The sequence below is a fragment of the Dunckerocampus dactyliophorus genome, chromosome 4 (assembly GCF_027744805.1).
Source record: "Dunckerocampus dactyliophorus isolate RoL2022-P2 chromosome 4, RoL_Ddac_1.1, whole genome shotgun sequence".
NCBI classification, from domain to species: domain Eukaryota; kingdom Metazoa; phylum Chordata; class Actinopteri; order Syngnathiformes; family Syngnathidae; genus Dunckerocampus; species Dunckerocampus dactyliophorus.
Window position 1 is genome coordinate 35,001,797 of NC_072822.1, and position 21,281 is coordinate 35,023,077.

Below are 21,281 nucleotides of genomic sequence, written 5' to 3' on the forward strand. Positions count from 1 at the left end.
TGGTTACCACGTTTTGGGACACAACATTTCACAGTTGCGGCATTTCACGTTGATGACATTTTGTGTTACATACTTTCGGGTTACGCTGTTGCAACATTTGGCAGCTGCGGCATTTCACAGTGACGGCATTTTGTGTTACAACCTTCCACGTAACGTTGTGTCATGGTTACCACATTGCGGGTTACAACATTTCACAGTCGCGGCATTTTGCGGTTATGACATTTTGTGTTACAGTTTCATGGTTACATCGTTTCGGGTTACATCATTTCAACATTTGGCATTTGCGGCATTTCACGGTGACGGCATTACCTTCCACGTAAAGGTTCAAGGTTACCATGTTTGGGGTTACAACATTTCAAAGTTGCACCGTTTTGTGGTTGCGGCATTTCGCAGTTACGGCTTTTGTGCTCCAGCCTGTCAGTTTACAATGTTTCATGATTACAGCATTTTGGGTTACAGTGTTTCAACATCTGTCAGTTCTTGCATTTCTGAGTTAAGGCCTTTCATGTTACAGTCTTATACATTACAAGGTTTCATGGTTATGACATTTCAGGTTAAGATAGAGGTCCCCAACCACTGGGCTGTGGCCCAGTACTGGTTCATGTATGGGGCCGAACCGGACCACGAGAAGCGTTCAGGAGTAATGATAAATAATAAAAATACATACTACACCAAATTTTATGTAAATGCATATTAACTTCAGAAATAAGGGCCATTATTTGATTTAAAAAATAATATACAGTTACAAATCCCATAGATTTGGCATCTATATGTTGTTTGTTGCAAGCGGCAACCTGTCCCACTTTGTTCGACGGTCCCTGAACGCACTATTGTGCGTGTGCTAACTTTCTCTCATTCCGCACAGATGCTGATACTATGTGGGAACGCAGAGAGGTAAGTTTTGATGACTTATTGCTAGCACACTGCCTTTCACCACACACGTCAAACAGCAATGTAATAATCTCTCTGGAAAACAAACTCCAGGCTTGTACTGGTGGATGGTGGGTCTGCATTCACTTTGTGCTTTTAATTTGATGTTGTTCATGTCCTAATTTTACACAATACATAATAAATAGGATAAATGAGATTGTTATAATGTACGAACTCCCCCCGGTCCGCGTTGCAAGCGGAAAATGGCAACCCCCCAGGGGGCACTGTGGACACCCCTGCTGTCCATGCTGGAGACACTTACTGAAGGTTTGCTCGTCCAAGATGAAGCTGCACACCACGCTTTCACTGCTGCGGCCGAGAGCGAATCCATTCCCTCGCAGCACAATGTTGAAGGACTCTGGAATGCAAACATTTAGCAGGTGACAAGACTGAAACATCAAAAAAAAATTTGGTGCCATTTTGATCATTTTGCTTTTTTTTTTTTTTAGTTAAAACAGGCCTACCCATGTAGCTACTGTATGTAGTTCCCACAGTGGGGTGCGCATACTCACAGGAGTACGCCAGCTGTCACAGGGGGCACTTGGACAAAAATTAAACATCAGCTACACTACTACAGTGGTGTCCGAAAGCCTAACACTTACATAGTGCGCTTGATTTGTTGGGTAATGCTCTCAATCGACCGTGGCGATGATATGATAAAGATGATTGAATACTAGTGAATGCTAGAGGGGTCATGGATTCTGTGTGCTGTTGCAAGGAGATCTGGGAAGAGGTGAGGAGGTTTTCCTTCCAGACTAACCTAGGACAATATTTTATCAAGGTAGAAAGTAAGGTTGGGGTCGATCCAATCCAGTATCAGTAGCAGGCACCAAAACCAGAGTATTGGAAATTTCTGATACCACCTGCAGAGATCTGAACCATGAGCCACGTTTGTAGAAGAAAATGTAGCCCGTAGAGTATCGGTGAACATCGCTGTTTCTACACATACACTGCAGTCGGCATCCTCACTTGCTCGTTTTGTGAATCCATGAACATGTCAGACTGAGCTGACATGATTGAGCTTTCATCTGTTTTGTTACAGTAATCCACCCCCACTTTGCTCTTCAAATGTCTTCACTCCATCGCTGCTTTTCAAAAATATATTCATGAATAAATCATTGCTGTCTCGTGGTTTATAAATTAGTACAAAAATATGCATATTTAAGCACATTTGACATTTTTTGCTTTAATGAACCATTTTTGAGCACAAAAGTGGGTTAAAATACAAATGTAGGGCATTCAAAGACGTTGTGATGATGTGTAGTATTCTACACAGGTCACCAGGTGTCAGTAATGTTACACTGAAACAATAGCCGCCGCAGGAAGTAAAGTACAGAACATGAAGTAAAAAAAGAACAACAAGAAAGAACTCTCCCCACAGGTGTCAAACTCATGGCCCGGAGGCCAGTTCCGGCCGCAATACCATTTTACATAGTCCGCAAAAGCCTGGAAATAATGAGTGTAAAAAAAAAAAAAAAAAAGAAAAAAGTCAGGAGTGTAAAGACGACAATAGGTGTGTTATTTCATGCGTGTTATTTCATGATAGAGGTTTCTTAGTAATGTTAAAACTGTATTTAGAAGGTTGTAAACAGGCTTTCTATGTCTTATATGTGTTATTTTCTCTTATTATGTCTACCATATTGGGTAATAGGAGTGTAAAGGTGAGTAAAGGGGTGCTAGTACATGCCTAGAGGGCTCTAATTATATTAAAAGACATATTTAGAAGGTTGTAAACAGGTTTTCTATGTCTTACATATGTCTTATTTTCTCTTATGTCTACTATATTGGGTAATAGGAGTGTAAAGGTGACTATAAGGGTGTTATTTCATGTCTAGAGGGCTCTAATGTTAAAAAATCAAGAAGGTGGTGAACAGGTTTTCTTTTCTGTCATTATGTCTGCTATATTGGATAATAGGAGTGTAAAGGTGCCTGTAGGGGTGCTGTTTCATGTCTAAGGGGCTCCATTGTTAAAGACTGTATTTAGAAGGTTTTAAACCGGTTTTCTATGTCTTATATGTCTTATTTATTTTATTATGTCTGCTATATTGGGTAATAAGAGTGTAAAGGTGGCTGTAGAGGTGTTATTTCATGTCTAATGGGCTTTAATAATGTTAAACACTGTATTTAGAAGGTCATAAACAGGTTTTCTGTGTCTTATTTTCTTTTGTTATGTCTACTATTTTGGGTAATAGGAGTGTGAAGGTGACTATAGAGGTGGTATTTCATGCCTAGAGGGCTCTAATAATGTTTAAAAATAATCATATTTAGAAGGTCAGAAACAGGTGATCTATGCTCTAACTACCACAAATATTCCATTTATAACTAAGCAATCCTACTTTGTGGAAAGTCACTCACCACAGCTGGTTCTGGAACCAATTAACAGCAATAAACAAGGGACTACTGTACAATATATTGTTTTCACCCAAAACAAAAAAAAAGCATCTTTAAGTTTTCTGGCGGCACTTTGGACACTGCTGCAGAAGATTCATGAGGACTGTAGTGAAATAATGCACCGCCATTACCGATCAGCTGCTTGTGTCTCTGAGGACACGTTGCTACTATCTCAGTTAAGATCAGCTGCCAATAGAAAAAGAAAAAAAAAAAAAACACTTCCACTCACCGTTGACACAGACGCTGGAGGGCTCCACGCTCAGGATCTCCGTGCACGATCTCTTCAATATCTGCACAGAGAGACATAGTGGCATATCATCGCCGGAGGGCCTAGAACAAATACATCACGCCGCGCCGCCTATCAACTCTGTCAGGTTTAGAAAACAGATTAAGGTGCAACACCTGAGAAACGTCTCCAGCCCGATTGGGGCCTGGCGGCTACGGGTGGGGGGGGGGGAGATATCGGAGCTCGACGTTGACGCGAGGAGCCCAAAGCCTTTATGGAAAAATTATGCGGGACTATTACATCCCCGGGTTCCATTAAAAGCTGCGGATGCGGCATTAACATATAAAGAGCCTTGTGAGAGCCCGCTGTCACACAGCCGCACTGTCCTGATTCAATAAATCAACAAAGGACAAACTATGCAAATCTCAGTACACACTCAGTAAGAAGAAGCATATTAACCGCAATATCGCACACTTGGACCTTTCATCTGATGTTGGCTGCAGCTTCAATCTGAATGCGGGAAGTATTTACAGCGCCTGTGCTAATGTGACAGCAGGATATGGAAGCATTAAAAAGAGGAACTGTGTCGTTTATTCCAGGATAATTACTTCCTGGGCACAGCCCAGATAAAGACAACACAGCGGGAATAAAGATGTCGGATGTTGTTTGCCGTCACCGCACGGCCGACTCACAGCTTCCCTGCGTGTTTGTCAGGACTACTTTTTGGAAAAATGTCATTCGCTGAGAGGCTGTCAGTCCAAAACTACTAACAGATTTATTATCAAACTTGACCTGTGATCACTTCATTCGGGCCTAATTTCAGGAAAAATTCCTACAGCATTAATTATGAACTAAAACATATACTTAACATAACGTCTATGATACAGGCTGGGTCGCACTTACACACCATTTTGAGTGTGTAAGGGCGTGAGAATTACAGCAAAATGCAGCGCACTGTCAGTACCCGGATACTGTACTCTAAACAAGAACATAAATTAACCTTAAAAACTTGTTTTTAATGAAATGAAACAAAAAAAAAATCGATAAATATAATTGGGTTTTTTTAAACCGACTAAAAATAGTGAGTGTGCAGTCCTAACACATACCATCCTCAAAAGGGGTTAGGCTAACTTCAAATAATGGTGGCGCAGGAGCAACCCGTAACAGTAAAAAGTAGTCAAGAGAAGAATGAAGAGGAAAAAAGATAAAGAAGACGAAAAAAATAAGGAAAAAAAAACAAGAATGAGAAAGACAAAAGAAAGAAAGAAACAGAAGAAGGAAGAAGAAATGACAACAAGGAAGAAAAAACAGCGCTACACCGTCAAAACGTGCACACTCAGTCACTAAGTATGCAGTGTACACACACACACACACACACACACACACACACACACATAGTATACAGTACTTGAAGTGTACTGACGTAAGTACTCCATCTGAGACTTTTCCCGGGTGACAAACATTGCTTACAAGCTTTTGTGTGCTGCGGGCCGCTCTGATCCAAAAGTCCAAGCCAGAGACAGAACTGGACTCTGTCGAGGCTTTCTGTGGGAATCATCAAGCGGGGACGAGGATTATTACTAAGTCCTCACTAAGCAAGGTGAGAGTTGCGTTTTGCCGCCGATACCTCCAAGCATCTATCATGATGCCGTCCAAAAAGAGCCCCCACTGCCTTGAATGGAGGCAGGGGGGGAAGGCAAATGGTCAGCCATCCAGTGCTACTAATCCGTGAAGACGACCCCTGCTGTCTTTGGAACGCCAGTCCAGCCGCTGTGTGCTTGTGTAAGACACAACCACTGAAAGACGCAATCTCAACATGGAGTATGTATGGCCTGTCAGTCAATCATGCACAGCGATACGCTTCTTTTTACACTTGGATGAAGGTCTACAACGTGAGAATGTTGTTTCATAAGAATGAATGCATGCATGCCTCTAGACCAGGGGTGCCCAAAGTCCGGCCCAGGGGCCTAATGCAGCTCACATCTGTTTTTTAAGGGCCCAAGAATGAAATTAAATGCACCCCACATTACAGAGGAGGATTTGGGCTAGACCTGGCAACATCTGCTTTACAAAATAAGGGAAATTAGGGAGATTAAGGGAAATGCTGATCTTGCGTATCTTTTATTTTGAAGTACTGACTTAAACGGCAACAAGACGTTGCCCGAGTGTTGCAGATATTTTTTTTCCTTTTAAAGGGAAAACACAGGAAACTATTAAAACAGGTGGGCAAAATATGGGCGTTTCCCCAGTGAAAACGGGAGGCTTGATAGGTACCTTTTGTCTTTTATTTTAAACTCCTGACTTTACCGGCTACAAGATGTTGCCCGGGTGTTGCGGAGATTTTTTTGTTTTCCCCCATGAATGTTAAGATACGGGAAAAGGTAAACAAAAAACAAAAATAAAAGGAGAAGGAAAAATAAGGGAGTTTCCCAGTGAAAACGGGAGGGTTCACAGGTAGGATTAGGGCCAAATCCGGGTTAAGTGCTCAACTGGTATTTATTGGCACAATCCCAAAGTGCAAAACACAGTAAAACAGTGCAAAATATTAACAGTGGAAAAAGAGAAAGAATGTCCAAAAATATATTTATATATATATACAGTATATTTAGATATGAGCCAGAAAAAACAGTCATCAGCCACGTTACCTGCTGTGTACCTCCAGCTAGACTCTCATACCTGCCATTAATAAACATTTATTTAGCAAAATAATAGGCACAATGGGGCAAATATACTGCTAACATAAATCCTTTTGAAGCATTTGAAAAGCTTATGAAACGCGTCACGTCATGTGATCAACATGAGGCGCGAAATTTGCATATTTAAAGTGTTGCTGTGGTTTGGACCGGGGAAACAGGTGTGTATGTGTATGTATTAAGTCGGGGCAATAAACAGAAATTTACTACGATAACTGACGTCATTTGCCCATGTCGATAAATTCTGTGTTTTAATTTTAAAAAAAAGAAAAGAAAATAAAAGCATCTTTTGTCTGTTTTGACTGTGTGTGCTGGGATGCTATGTTCATTCCCCTTTAAGACGAGGTACGGCATGTGTAGTCACGTGACTCCACCCATCCAGCCCGGACAAGAAGGGAAACAGATGATGAAGAAGCGGCTGTACAGTGCCAGCATGTCGCTCACGAGTACACATAATAAAAAGGGAGCACACGTGCGACTACGTTTTTTTCAACCCTTTGATTCGCATTTTGCTCCTGAAATAAGTCCGTACAAAGTCAATCAAAGCAGATTAACATTTTGGCGCATCTGTGTATAAATTCTATAAGTCTTCTACAACTTTTCCTGGCTCACATCGGCAACTGGCGTTGACGCGCCGTGACATCTCATTCGTACAAGCTGACGTAGCTAACTGGCTACGTTACCAGTTGGACGCTGGAGCACTGCTGGAATGATGACTGCTCCCTGTGACGTACTATAGTGCTTTCCAAACCATGTGCTAAAAACACTTTTTTTTCTGTTTATATTGATCGCTACGCCGCTCCGAATGATACACAAATACTTGACATGAAATACAGTCAAACATGTCTATAGCGGCCACTAGAGGGAGTCTGCAAAAGTGGCCACTATAGACAGGTTGGCATCCAGTTTGAATGTTGACCAGTAGAGGAAAAAAAAAAGGAGAAAAAAAAGGAAAAAAAATAATAATAATAATAATGTTGACCAGTAGAGGGCACTGTGGGACTGCGGATAAAAGTTGTACAGCACTACTGATGTTCTTATTCCTTTTCTTGTGTTTTCTTTCTTTTCTTGGGAGAATGAACAGAATAAGAATTTAATTGCTTAGTATAACTGTCCGTTTTACTATGCATATGACAATAAAACTCTTGAATCTTGAATCTACTAGGTTTGTTATTATCCACGACCCACAGAACAAAGCTGTGCTAGTAATGTCTTACGCTTGTTTTTAATATTTTACTTTTTATACGGCAGAGTGTCATTACAGCTTTAGTTCATCAGGAAGTGACGGGAAGTGACGGTGGGCGTCCCGAGCAGGAGAGCTAGGCTCAGTGCTAGCTGTGAGTTTGGAGAGAGTTGGGAAGTGTGTTTATGTTGGCGTGGATGTAAAGTCCTGCAGTGTTCTCCGCTGTTAATAAAGCCATTAAAGTGCATCGGCGACGTGAGTCTCTCCTTCCCCACAACAAGCGGCATTACAGTATTGACCAGTGCACACCAGGAAATAAACGGTGTCATTTCTTACAGGCATTGGCTGGACAGCTACTGTATGTAGTGGGGCTTGTTTAACCTTTGCCTTGTGGGCAAGCAGGAAGGAGAGACGATGCTGAGAGATGTGTGTGTGTTCTGAGCTGCTGTCTGGTGGCCGCGTTCAATAAATAAAGTTGGCAGAAGCAACAGGAGAAGTTTCCTTCTTTGCTTCGGAGCTGAATAACACTAACAAGTTAACAGACTAGTAGCGAACGGAAAAGAAGACGGCTTTTTTATGTGGAACAACTGACAGTTTGTGTGGATCTTGTGAATGATTGTGACTGAGCTAGGACTCAGTAATTAAAGTCTACACACGACAGCTTCATTGATTGGAAAACGAAACTTTTTCGTGCATGAAGCTTCTACTTGAGTCGGTAATTTGGCCACTATATGCGGTCAGATATTGACCAAGGGAGACAAAATGGGCGGCCGCTGGCCGCGTTGGACAGGTGACTGCTATACACAGGGTCTATAACATGTAAATTTGCTGTGGGGGATTTTTCAGTGGCTGCTATAGGCAGGTGGCCGTTGTATAAAGGTGGCCGCTAAGACAGGTTTGACTGTATATGGATTTTTAAAACCATTAAAAATCAAAAAAACATGTACATCATGACCAATTATGCAAAATTGACAATTCACAAAGAAAGAACACAATAATAAAAACATTATAAAAGTGTCTCCATTGGAAACCATGAGTAGTTTGCTGTTGGTAGCAGTTTTTAAGGATTCCATGCTTTATAGATGGTCACATGGCTGCAAGAACATGTGAAATTGTCTTTTCATTGTGTAAATGATCATTTTGATGATGGTTATCTATCCAGCTTCTAAAGCCAACATGGCACACACATATAGGTATAGGCACACAACATGACAATGGAACGTCTGGAATTGAATAGAATTGTTAGAAAAATGAAAGTCACCATATTTATAAATGCTACTATTATTATTGGAATATATGAGCTGACATGGTTGTGGTAGGTTGGGTTGATATCAGCGTTGTTCTGTAAGTGGCCATGAGTAATGTAATTGCATGAGACGTGATGCCAGTCATGTTATGTGGCTGTATGTGTAGCGTAGTACATGTGTGTACAGGATGTAGTATGCCAGGGTGTGTATCATACATTCATATTTGTGGACCGCAGTCCCAGGGAGATTTATTCTGGGTTCCACAAAGATGACGTGGCGCAAAAGAACACGAAATGCAAAGTCAGTATGAAAACTGTCGTAACCACCCAAAGCACATTATGGAAATGGAGCAATGTTGGCGCTTTTTGGAGGGTTTTTCAGAAGGCTTTCTCGGCGGAATTGGTGCGTCCCATTACGTGCATTATGTTTCATTGAAAGTAATGTGTGCCAGTTGATCAATAAATCAACAAAAAGCAGTTCATTTGCATTTTCTGCAATTATTTTCAGATGTCAAAGCTATATAGTGGTCGGGGATTTATCGTGCATTTATCGTTATCGAGGTAAGGCTGCCCAATTTATCGCGATATTGATTTGAGGTCATATCGCCCAGCACTAGTGTGTATGTGTGTGTGTGAGGGATACACAATAGAAGACAAAAAACTCCCAAGTGTGCACCCTTGGTATCTTTTATCCGTGGGAAAGAGGAGGAAAAGATGTTGCATTTGTTTGTAGGGTATGACTGGCCACACGAGCGAGGAGAGTGAGTGTCATAAGTGTGTGTGTGTCTGCGTGTGTGCGTGTGTTAATGTAGCGCTGATTGTTAGTGAAGGCCGTGATCCATCACACATGAAAAAAAAAAAAAAAAAAAACAAACTTTATTTGAAATCCTGATTTTCCCAGCAGCCATGATAAAAAAAAAAACAATTTTAATTAAAAATAAAAAAAACAGGATGTTGCCTGAATAACATAGAGAAACTATTCAAATAAGAGTACCCCCCCAAAAAAACCAAATCATAAAATGAAATGGTTTTCTTTTATTTTGAAGTCTTCACTTTACCGGCTACAGAATTTTGCTCAAGTGTTAGAGATTTTTTTTTCCACGAAAGTTAAAATATGGTAAACTATTAAAATGAGAGGTCAACATAAAAACAACAAAAAAAAATCATGAAATGTTTGTCTTTTAGTTTGAAGCTCTGATATTACCAGCTACAGCAGTGGTCCCCAACCCCGGGCCGTGGGTCATTTGGTACCGGGCCGCACAGAAAAAAAAATAATTTCCATTATTTAATTTTTCATGTTTTATTTTGAAAAGTGGCCGGATTCTCGCTGTTACTTCCGTCTCACTTGACGCTTGTCCATTGTGGGTGTGCTAACTTTATCTCATGCCGCACAGATAGACTACTACTGTATTTTTACCATTTTTCTTTCACTTCATATTTGGTGTCAAATGCTGATACTATGTGGGAATGCATAAAAGTAAGTTTTGATGACTTATTGAGTGCTAATGTGCACATTTGTCTCAAGTTAATTCATGCTAGCACTCTGCCTTTTACCACACACGTCAAACAGCGATGTAATCATCTCTCAGGAAAACCTTGGCTGGAACTTGAACTGGTGGATGGTGGGTCACCATTCATTTTGTGCTTTTAATTTGATCGAGGAAAAGGCTTCTTGAGACGTCATCTGTACTTCTGTGTAGAAGGTGTCGGACGTTTCGCTCCTCATGAGCGAAACGTCCGACACCTTCTACACAGAAGTACAGATGACGTCTCAAGAAGCCTTTTCCTCGATGGACAACTCCTGTACGACTGAGAGCCTACACAGACCCTTTTAATTTGATGTTATTCATGTCTTAGTTTTACACAATACATAATAAATAAGATAAATTAGATCGCTATAATGTACGAACCCCGCCACCCCCTCGGTCCACGGGAGATTTGTGGGAACACAAGCCGGTCCGTGGGTCAAAAAAGGTTGGGGACCACTGGGCTACAGGATGTTGCAGAGTGTCGCAGATATTTTTTTTTTCCCCATTAAAGTTATAATATGGGAAACTATTAAAACAGGAGAGCTGGCAGGTAGGATTAGGGCTATGCTAAAATAAAAAATGTAATTAAATTAAAAAAATTTTAAAAATCCTAAAATGTTTGTCTTATTTTGAAGTCCTGTCTTAACCGGCTACAGGATGCTGGCCAAGATTTTTTTTTCAATTAAAGTTGAAATATGGCAAACTCTTAAAACGGGAGGGCTGGCAGGTAGGATTAGGGCCATGCTAAAAATATATATATTTTTTTAAATTCATAAAATGTTGGTCTTTTATTTTGAAGTCCTGACTTTATCGGCTGCAGGATGTTGCACGAGTATCGCAGAGATTTTTTTTTTTCTAATAAAGTTAAAATATGGGAAACTATTCAAACGGGAGGGCTGGCAGGTAGGATTAGGGCCATACGTAATAAAAACAAATCATAAAATGTCAGTCGTTTATTTTGAAGTCCTGAATTTACCGGTAACAGGATGTTGCAGAGATGTTTTTTTTTCCATGAAAGTTACTGTATATACGGGCAGCTATTAAAAAAAGGAGAAGGCAAAATACAGAAGTTTCCCAGTGAAAACGGGAGGGATGACAGGTAGGGTTAAGGGTTAAGGGTTAAGAGTTTAGGGTTAAGGGTTAAGGGTTAAGGGTTAAGATGTAGGTTTGGTCTTTTTTACTGCGTTGGTTTTCATCCTTCAATGTTTGTGTTGCCCTCCTTCCAGCAGTACATCTGGCAGCCCCATGCTAGCCTACACACAGCTGCAACATCTCCACCAGGTCAGAGGCCTGCAAATCCAAAGCCCCGCCCGGGCTCCACTTCAGCTGCTGACGTAAAGCAAAGTTTGCTTTTGAGTTGAGCAGAGATTTTCCTCCAAGAAGCCCGGACAGGAAATGAGCCATTTACCCAGATGGGGCGCTTCCGACGCCACCGTAAAGCAACAAGAAAGAAAGAAGGCCCACTCACCGAGTTGACGATGCCTTTGAGCGCGTGGAAGCCATCTTTGACGGGGAACACTTGGTCCTTGGTGTCGGCGATGTCGGCGAGCTGCGGGCAACATGGGAGAGGAGTGGTGACGCGTGGCCGGGCTGCTTTGGACTGCTCCGTCTTTGCGAGAGCGAGTCTTTGCTTTCAAACAACGGGCAGCAGGCGCCGGAGCAGATGGCACGACTGTGGCACACACTTCACGGCGGCACAAACTGGGACGCATGTTGCCTTTGTTTGGGACTTAGCAGGCGCGGGGTGGTTACCAATGGTTACAGTGGGGACAGGACGCCATGTTGGACGCACTGACCAGTCAAATGTGGCGGGCACAAGCCGAAACGTTGCACCCTGACAAATCATACACCTTTAAAAAAAATACATATTCCCATCATTTTGACAGAAGCAGTGTTTTATCAGCGAGGAAGGACAATAATCCCTGCAAACGAAGGCGTCTTCCGGTGGGAGACAATAAAAGTAACCCTTAAGACAACAACTGTACTAAATGTTGACATCCTGTAATTTGCTGCCAGGGTGGAGTGCGTGAAAATGGGTCAGGGCAGCCATGCCGGAAGCCCCTTTTAGCATAATGACCACAACGGGCATCTTGGCTGCAATGTTTAACACCATACTGGGCTGTAAAGCATAGGGCAGGGGTGTCCAAACTTTTTCCTGCAGCGAGGGCCACATAGCGAAAAATGAAAGGATTGCAACTTTGTCACTTTGATATTTGAAAAAGTGAAATAAGCGAAAAAGCCTATAAGGTTTGTTTTTTTTTTTTTTTTTTTTTTACAAATATTTCCCTTTTCCTCTTAAAGAATCTTCTTTTTGTAATTCTGTGAACATATTCCCATAATATTTTGACTTTATTATTTGACTTTATTTCCATAATTGGAAAAGCTAATGTCTCTTCTGTTGTTGTTGCTTAATTTATTGGTAGTAATGTTTCTTATGTTCCTATTCATTTTCTTGTGTTTTTCTTTTTCTTTTTTGGGGAGAATGAACAGAATAACAATTTCATTGCATAGCAGAACTCCAGTTTTACTTTGCATATGACAATAAAACTCTTGAAAATAATCTTATATTTTTTTTCCCAAGCCTAATTTTGTTTCTCATATTACAAATTTAAAAAAAATGTATATGTAAAATGTATATTTTTTTCTTTAATATTTTAACTCTATGCTACTAAAATTACAAATGTTTTCCTCATGTTACAAATGTATTTATATCATAATTGACACTTTTTTCCCCTCATTAGAATACAACTTTTTTGTCTTAATATTTTGATTTTATTCTCATAAAATTACATCTTTTTTCCCCCCTCATTTCTGCTGCTGTTGTTTTTTTTTTTTAATTTTTCAACTACTTGAGCTTTGTTTTTGTAAATTTTCTTCTAATAAATCTGACTTCACTCCCATAACTTTTTTTTTGTAATTTTTTTTCCCCAAACTCTCCACACTCTGTACTGTTCCTTAGTATTAGCATATTTAAAGTATTGTGTGGAGATATGGGGAAATAATTACAAAAGTAATCTTCACTCACTCACTGTACTGCAAAAAAGATGGGTGAGGATAATTCATAATGCCAAGTATAGACAACATACAAACCCTCTATTTTTAAAATCACAGATATAAAAATTTGCAGATTTAGTACACTTTCAAACCGCTAGAATAATGTATAAAGTTAATAACTACTCGTTACCCAAAAACCTCATACAGTATTTCTCAATCAGAGAGGAGAAATATGATCTTAGAGGAAAATTAAACTTAAAACATTTACTGTATATGCGAGAACTACGCTGAAAAGCCACAGCATTTCCATGTGTGGAATTAAATGATGGAACGGATTGAGTAAGGAACTCAAACAAAGTACAGAGATGAGCAAATTAAAAAAACAATACAAGCAGTTGATGTTTGCTAAATACAAGGCAGAAGAGTCTTGATCATCACAATGATGTTCTGTCAGGTTTGTTATTATTTTTGTTTTGTTTAAAAAAAAAAGTTTTGTTCTTTATTCATATTTATTTTAAACATTTATTAATATTATTATGTACAACATGTACTGTACTAGATGTTGAATGGATGGGGGGGTAGGATTAAATAAGCTTTGCTTCTTCCTACTCCTTTTGGACATGTGGAACTGTGAAAAAAAATGATTCATGAGATGTATTCCATTGGAACCTTCATGTTCAAATAAACCAAACCAAACCAAACCTAATTTACCAAAAATAATACATTTATTTTGTTTTGTTTCTTTTAATATTATGACTTTTTTTTTAAATAAGATATTATTTCTGACTTTCTACTTTCACAGCTTTGTTTTTGTAAATTTTCTTGTGGTATTTTGACTTTATTCCCATAATATTTTGATTTTCTTCCCCCAACCAAATTTTCCAAAAGTTATAACTTGATTTGTTTTGTTATTTTTACATGGTATTACAACTTATAAAATAATATTATTATTCATCATATTACTATTCTGTAATATTGCAACTCTATTATGGTAAAATGACATTATTTTTCCTCATAATTAGATGAGTTTATGGTCATAAAATTGCTACTTTTTTCTCTCATTAGAATACGACTTTCTTCTCTTCTTTTTTAAACTTTCAACTAATTCAACTTTCTTCCTGTAAATTTTCTTTTTTTAATATTATGACTTTATTCCCATAAAATTGTAACTTTTTCCACAGGCTAATTTTATAAAAATTGCAATTTTATTTGTTGTTTTGTTTCTCAAAATATTCCATATTTAAAAAAAAATATTTCTTAATTAATATTTCAACCATATGATACAATAATATTATTTTTCCTCCTAATATTACGACATTAAAATTACAACCTTACTTCTTGTAAAATTACTGCAGATTTTTCCTTTTTTTTTTGTTTTCTTGTTAAATTGTATAAAAAATGTGCAGTGGCCTGCACTTTGGACACGCCTGGCATAAGTCATTTCCAGTTTTTTTAACCTTCTCTCACCTGCTGCTCGTCAAAGTCCTTGATGCCCACGCAGTAGACGCGAGCGCCGTACCTCCTCGCTTCGTTCGCCTGCCATGAAAGCACGTGGAACAAGCAAAGCCAATAAAACAGTGCGGAAATAGAGACCAGTAAATAACGGTAAACCCCGGTCAGGATCAGGAAGCGTCTGACCTGCTCTACAGTGAGCTCGTGAACAAACACTTCCAGCTTCCCGTCCGTCAGCGCCAGGATGATGCTGGAGGACTTGGTTGTCTGCTTCTGGATCTGGTCTGCCGCCTGAAAGAGAAAAGTGAGGAAAAAGGTCCAACACAGGAAGGACAGCGGGGACGGAGGGGGCGGGGGGGCGGGGGGTGGGGGGGGCACCTCTTTGATGCCCTCATGCATGTACGTCTCGCCGGCCGGCGTGACGCCTCGCAGCTTCTCCAGGCCTTCTTCGATCTCGTACCTTCGGGACAACAAAGTACAGAATGCTCTCACATGCTGAGGTCGCGTTTCCACCACAACGCCATTCACTGCCATGTTTACCTGTCTCCTGTCAGCGGGAGGACGACGCGAGCTTGGGCCGAGAAAACGATGAAGGACACTCTCATACTGGGACTGGAGCAGTTACAAAAACAAAACACAATTACATCACATTGATTCTATCTTATGATAACATTTGCTAAATCACTTGGATGCTTATAATTGGGGAAGAGAGAGCAGCAGTATTGTCGTCATGGTGACGCCACACCTTTCATCAATGACAGGGGAGTCCAAAATGTGGCCCAAGGGCCATCTACCTTTTTATTGGAACGCGGCACATTCCAAAAATACAATATAACTCGAAAAAAACAGCAGCAAAAATGGGAAAATCTGCAGTAATTTTACAAAATACTAAGAGAAGAAAGTTGTAATCGAATGAGAAAAAGTCGTATTCTTACAAGAATAATGTTGTAATATTATGAGGAAAAATGATGTCATTTTAGTAGCATAAAGTTGCAATATTAAAAGAATAAAGACGTTTTTAAAGTAATATTATGAAAAACAAACAAAACAAAAAATAAATTTGTCTTTTTTTTATTATGTGGTGGAAAAAGTTATAATATGAAAATAAAGTCAAAACTTGTAGAAAAAAATTACAATAAGAAAGCTGACTTTGTTGGAAAATTGAAAAAACAGCAGAAATGGAAACTAGATGTAATTTTAGAAGAATAAAGTCAAAATATTATAAGGGAAAAAGTCGTATTCTAATGAAAAACAGGGCAATTTTACAAGAATAAACTCATAATATTATAAGGAAAAATTATGTCATTTTAGTAACATCGAGTTGAAGTATTAAAGAAAAAGAAGACTTCTTTTTTTAAGTAACATTATGAGAAACAAACAAAACAACAAATAAAGTTGTCATTTTTGGAAGTTATAATATTACGAGAATAAAGTCCAATTATTATTGAAATAAAGTAAGTAAAGAAAATTAAATGAATAAATAAATTAAAATGGAAAAGTCAAAATATTGAGGAAAAAAGTCGCACTGTAAGGAGAAGAAAGGTCACAACTTTCCAAGTTTAAACTCTTAATATTATGAGGAAAAATTATGTCATTTTAGTAACAGAGTAGAAATATTAAAGAAAACATATTTTATTTTCCATAATATTATTAGATACACAAAACAAAATAAAGTTGTCATTTTTGGAAAATTTGATTTGAGAAAAAGTTGTAATATTATGGGAATAAAGTGACTATATTATGAGAAAAAGGCATTATTACGAGAAAAAAAATATACAAAGATTATTTAGCTTATATGACTAGATGAAATATACAGGATATATATGAGATTAAATACATCAGAATTTAAACCCCTTTAGTCACCTTTACACTCCTATTACCCAATATAGGAAACATAATACGAGAAAATAAGACATAAGAAACATGTTTACCACCTTCTAAATATGCTTTTTTAACATTATTAGAGCCCTCTAGGCATGAAATGACACGCCTATAGTGGCCTTTACACTCCTATTACCCAATATAGCAAACATAAGGAAAATAAGACATAAAAAAACATGTTTACCACCTTCTAAATACGCTTTTTAACATGATTGGAGCTCTCTAGACATGAACTAACCCCTACGGTCATTATTCAAGATTCAAGATTCAAGAGTTTCATTGTCATATGCATAGTAAAACAGGCAGTTATACTATGCAATGAAATTCTTATTCTGTTCATTCTCCCAAGAAAAGAAAGAAAACACAAGAAAATGAATAAGAACATAAGAAACATAAATACCATCATAAGAAACATAAATACCAATAAATTAAGTAACAAGAACAGAAGAGACATTAATACAGATAAATAATACAAATAAATGAATAAATAAATAAGTAAATAAATAAAGTGCTATGAGTGTGTTGCGTGCGGCGTGTGTGAGTGCTTCGTTGAGAAGCCTGATGGCCTGTGGGTAAAAGCTGTTTGCCAGCCTTGTGGTCCTGGACTTCAAACTCCTGTAGCGTCTGCCTGACGGTAGGAGTGTGAATAATGAGTGTTGTGGATGTGTGCTGTCCTTGATGAGGTTGTGTGTTCTGCGTAGGACTCTAGATTTATTACACTCCTATTACCCAATATAGTAGACAGAGAAAATAAGACGAGATATAGAAAAACCTTTTTACCACCTTCTATATACGCTTTTCAACATTAGAGCATCCTAGACATAAAATTACACCCCTTAGCCACCTTTACACTCTCATTAGCCAATGTGGTAGACATAAGAGAAAATAAGACATAGAAAACCTGTTTACGACAATATGGTAAACATAATAAGAGATGATAAGACATAATATAGACTCACACACGTTAGCAATGGAAAAGTTCCTTGCTGTTGTTCCAGTTTCTGCATGTACAGTACTTCCTGCAGTGGCTATTGACTCATTAATGTAACATTACTGACCCCTAGTGACCAGTGTATAATACACTGTGTCTTTGAATGCCTTATATTTGTATTTTACTTCATTGCTTCAAATGAAAATGCTTCATTTAGGCCAAAAATATGTCACATTTGATTAAATATGCGCATTTGTGTCAGTGTGGTGGCTAGGTTAGCTAGTAAGCCAAGACACGCGAGACAATGAGAAGAAATGTTCTTTCCGTGTTTGCTAAGTTTAGCTTCTTCTTTCTTGTGGACTGCAGCAGCTTCTGTCAGAGTGAAGGAACATGTTGCCGCCATGAGTCACATGGCGCGGCACACAAATACACCGTATGTATGTACCTGTCACTTTTAAGAGTGTGAACGTTACACCGGACCGCGTGGCCGACTCATGACGCCGAGCGTTCCTGTCCCCGCAGATGACTTGACGATTTGAATGTGAGTAGATGGAAATGTAAATAATAATATGAATATGGATTAAAAGCATTCAAGTTAAAAGGGATCATTTTTATAATGTCCATTAGTGGGGTGTTAAACTTCTTCCTGGATGGCTGAGCAAGAGAAATCTAATCCAATGGGAGCACAAACAGGAACGACACAGAGTTTGATTTTTATGAGTATATACTGAGAATAAATATTTTTCAGCACAGTTTGTGAGTTGTTTTTTGCATTTAAAAAAGCACATTCACACGTCTGAAGGTGACAAATGACATGTTCCGCTTCGAAAAGAGGATCTAAGTTGCTGTGGGGGATATGGCGGTTATTTTTGAAGCTTTTTGTGCCAAAATTAACATTTCAGGTTTTTCCCAGACGCTTCCATCTGTGGAAAAATGTCCTATTTATTTCAGTATATGCACTCAGACTGAGTATTTTACACCATCCACCTTACAGACTTGGCATTATGCTACAAATAAACACTTCAAGCAGTTCAAGTACCAGAATAAGAATAAGAATAAGAATAAGAATAAGAATAAGAATAAGAATAATTGCTATTATTATTATTAAATTGTTATTATACGGTTATTTATTAATTAAATATAAGAATCATAACTTGTCATGTTAAATGACATCATTTGGTCTTTTTGCTGTTCATTGTTTTACCCAATAAAAAATATACGTAATAATAATAATAATAATAATAATAATAATAATAATAATAATAATAATAATAAATGTAATGCTTGTAATTATAGAATGATGTATTCATTAATTAAGTATAATATAATATTGGTCATATAAAATTAAATTGGAAAATAATTTGCTTTTTATTACTTGACTAAATATTTTAAAAATAAAAATAAAAAGAATAATGTAATTATTGTAAATATACAATTATGTATTAGTTAATTAAGTACTCATGTAAAATTACACTGGGAAATAACTTGGTATTTTTGCTGTTTATTATTTTACCCAATATGACAAAATGCATAAAAAAATATTAATTTATTATTAAATTATTGTTATTATTTAACTAATGTAATTTTACAATTATTTATTAATTAAGTATATATAAGTATAGTATATAAGTATATATAATAAGAAATTGTCATTTACAATGACCGAAATTAATTTGGTCTTTTTGACATTTACTATTGTACCCAATATAAATAAATGCATAAGTAATAAAGCAATAATAGATAATCCATTAATGTAAATAATAATAATAATAAATGCCACTATAAAAAATATTAATAATAATAATAATAATAATAAAATAAGTTCTTGTAATGAATTCATACTGTTTATTATTTTATCCTATATACAAAGTGTCCTGAAAAGCACTTTATGATAAAATAATCTATGTTACTACTATTATTAGTCATTATTTTAAAATTCTATGTTATATTAACTACACAAATTACATCATGTATTTTCTTAATCTCAATTATAATTACTACTATATTTGTTTTGTATGAATTTCCTGCACATCATGTACTGTAGCTGTAAAATGCACATTTACTTGGATGGTTAAATAAGGATGTTGGAAGTAGAACGATAAAAAGTGTGCGTCTGACAAAAAAAAAATGTGGTGTGAATATGCATCGCAAACAGGAAGAAGTGCGCGGCATAGGGGATCTGAAGGTGCTGACGGCGGGTCGTGGCTGGCCACGTTATAGCCACCGAGTTGTGACATCAGCGCTTGTCTACGTTAAGCGTTCTAAGACGCTGTGATGCCAACACACACAGTAGGGTGTTCATCTCGGGATGCTGGTTGGATGTAGCGAACCCGTTAGCTCCACATGGCGGAACAGAAGCGTTCCCAGTGAGCGAGTGTGCTTCAGCAGATTGTACTCGCCGCTTTCCAGTCTTCCTCGTCGTTACTGTACATTGTCTGCCTGTCAGCGTGGTGGAAGTCGGAGGGGGTACGTGCGGCGGCGCCCCCCCTCTTCCTCCCTTCGCCCCCGCCGCCACCACCACCACTCCCGTTGCAAATGGCCATTCTCACAGCCCAGAAGACTGCTCCGCTCCGCCACCCACTCCCACCTGGTGTCTTTGCTATTTTCTTCAAGCAAGCGCTCGGTTCTGGCGGGGCCGCCGCCGTCTGTCCTGTGCTGGCAGGCGGCGCCAACACTTCCAGCCTCCGACTTTGCCGCAAAATTTTTGTCTGAAGAGAGGATGTGCAAGGGGGACGGCCGCCTCGTCCTCCATAAGTCAGGAGCGCAGCGCCATCGGGGAAGGTGTGAAATGTGACAGGATTCCAAGTAGCAATGTATGGATGTGCTGTAGACGACCACAATCCACCCCATCCGCTAGACACGAGGGACGGGCTTCCAATGACCTTTTTTCTTTCAAAATGAACTTTCGTTTTGTTGGGGCTTTTTTTGTATTCACTTCTTGACTGCTAAGCGTATGTTTTTCCTACAACTGAATACTGCAGATTCCTGCACATTTGCAATTCAGCATTCATGGTCTCGTAAATACGCAGATTTTTGCTAAACTTTTATTTTAGTTCATGTTGCATTGTGTCATTTCATTTTATTTTATTATGGTTTGATTTGATTATGTGATTTATATATGTTTCTATTTAGGGCACGGTGGCCTTGTGATCGGGAAGATCTGGCTTCGAATCCCCGTTGGGCATTTCTGTGTGGAATTTGCGTGTTCTCCCCGTGCGTGCGTGGGTTTTCTCCGGGTACTCCGGTTTCCTCCCACATTGCATGTTAGGTTAACTGGCGACTGTAAATTGTCCATAGGTATGAATGTGAGTGCGAATGGTTGTTTGTCTATATGTGCCCTGCCATTGGCTGGCGACCAGTCCAGGGTGTACCCCGCCTCTCGCCCAAAGTCAGCTGGGATAGGCTCCAGCATACCCGCGACCCTAATGAGGATAATCGGTATAGAAGATGTTTCTATTTATTTATATGTGTTTTAGTTTATCCTTAAAAAATAGGCTGTTAATTTCATTTAACTGTATTTTTATTGCATTTTATGTGATTGCACTTTATTGAATTTAATTTTATTTTATTTTATTTAACTGAATAGAATTGAACTTCATTTTCTTTTTTTTATTCTCAAAAAATAGGTCATAGCTTTAATTTAACTTAATTTAATTGACCTAACTAACTTGTATTTAATTTTATTGTATTTATTTTATCCTCAAAAATGGGCAGCTTTTAATTTAATTTAACTGAATTTCATTTAATGTAACTTTTTTTAACCTAAAAAAATAGGCAGTTTATTTTATTTATTTTATTTTGAGTTTATTAATATAAAATGTTGTT

The 21,281-nt window shown here is 38.2% G+C and overlaps 1 protein-coding gene across 3 annotated transcripts in view; it reads right to left on the reverse strand.

Annotated features, from left to right (window-relative positions):
- antxr2a (ANTXR cell adhesion molecule 2a) overlaps positions 1 to 21,281 on the reverse strand; it is a 95,495-nt gene that overhangs the window by 68,046 nt on the left and 6,168 nt on the right. For all 3 annotated transcript variants that reach the window (XM_054772416.1, XM_054772417.1, XM_054772418.1), the window contains exons 3-9: positions 15,185 to 15,256; positions 15,023 to 15,104; positions 14,831 to 14,935; positions 14,660 to 14,728; positions 11,667 to 11,747; positions 3,551 to 3,611; positions 1,193 to 1,288 (exon numbers count right to left, since the gene is read on the reverse strand). In XM_054772416.1, the coding sequence (XP_054628391.1) occupies positions 1,193 to 1,288; positions 3,551 to 3,611; positions 11,667 to 11,747; positions 14,660 to 14,728; positions 14,831 to 14,935; positions 15,023 to 15,104; positions 15,185 to 15,256 (566 nt within the window). The remainder of the gene's footprint in view (positions 1 to 1,192; positions 1,289 to 3,550; positions 3,612 to 11,666; positions 11,748 to 14,659; positions 14,729 to 14,830; positions 14,936 to 15,022; positions 15,105 to 15,184; positions 15,257 to 21,281) is intronic.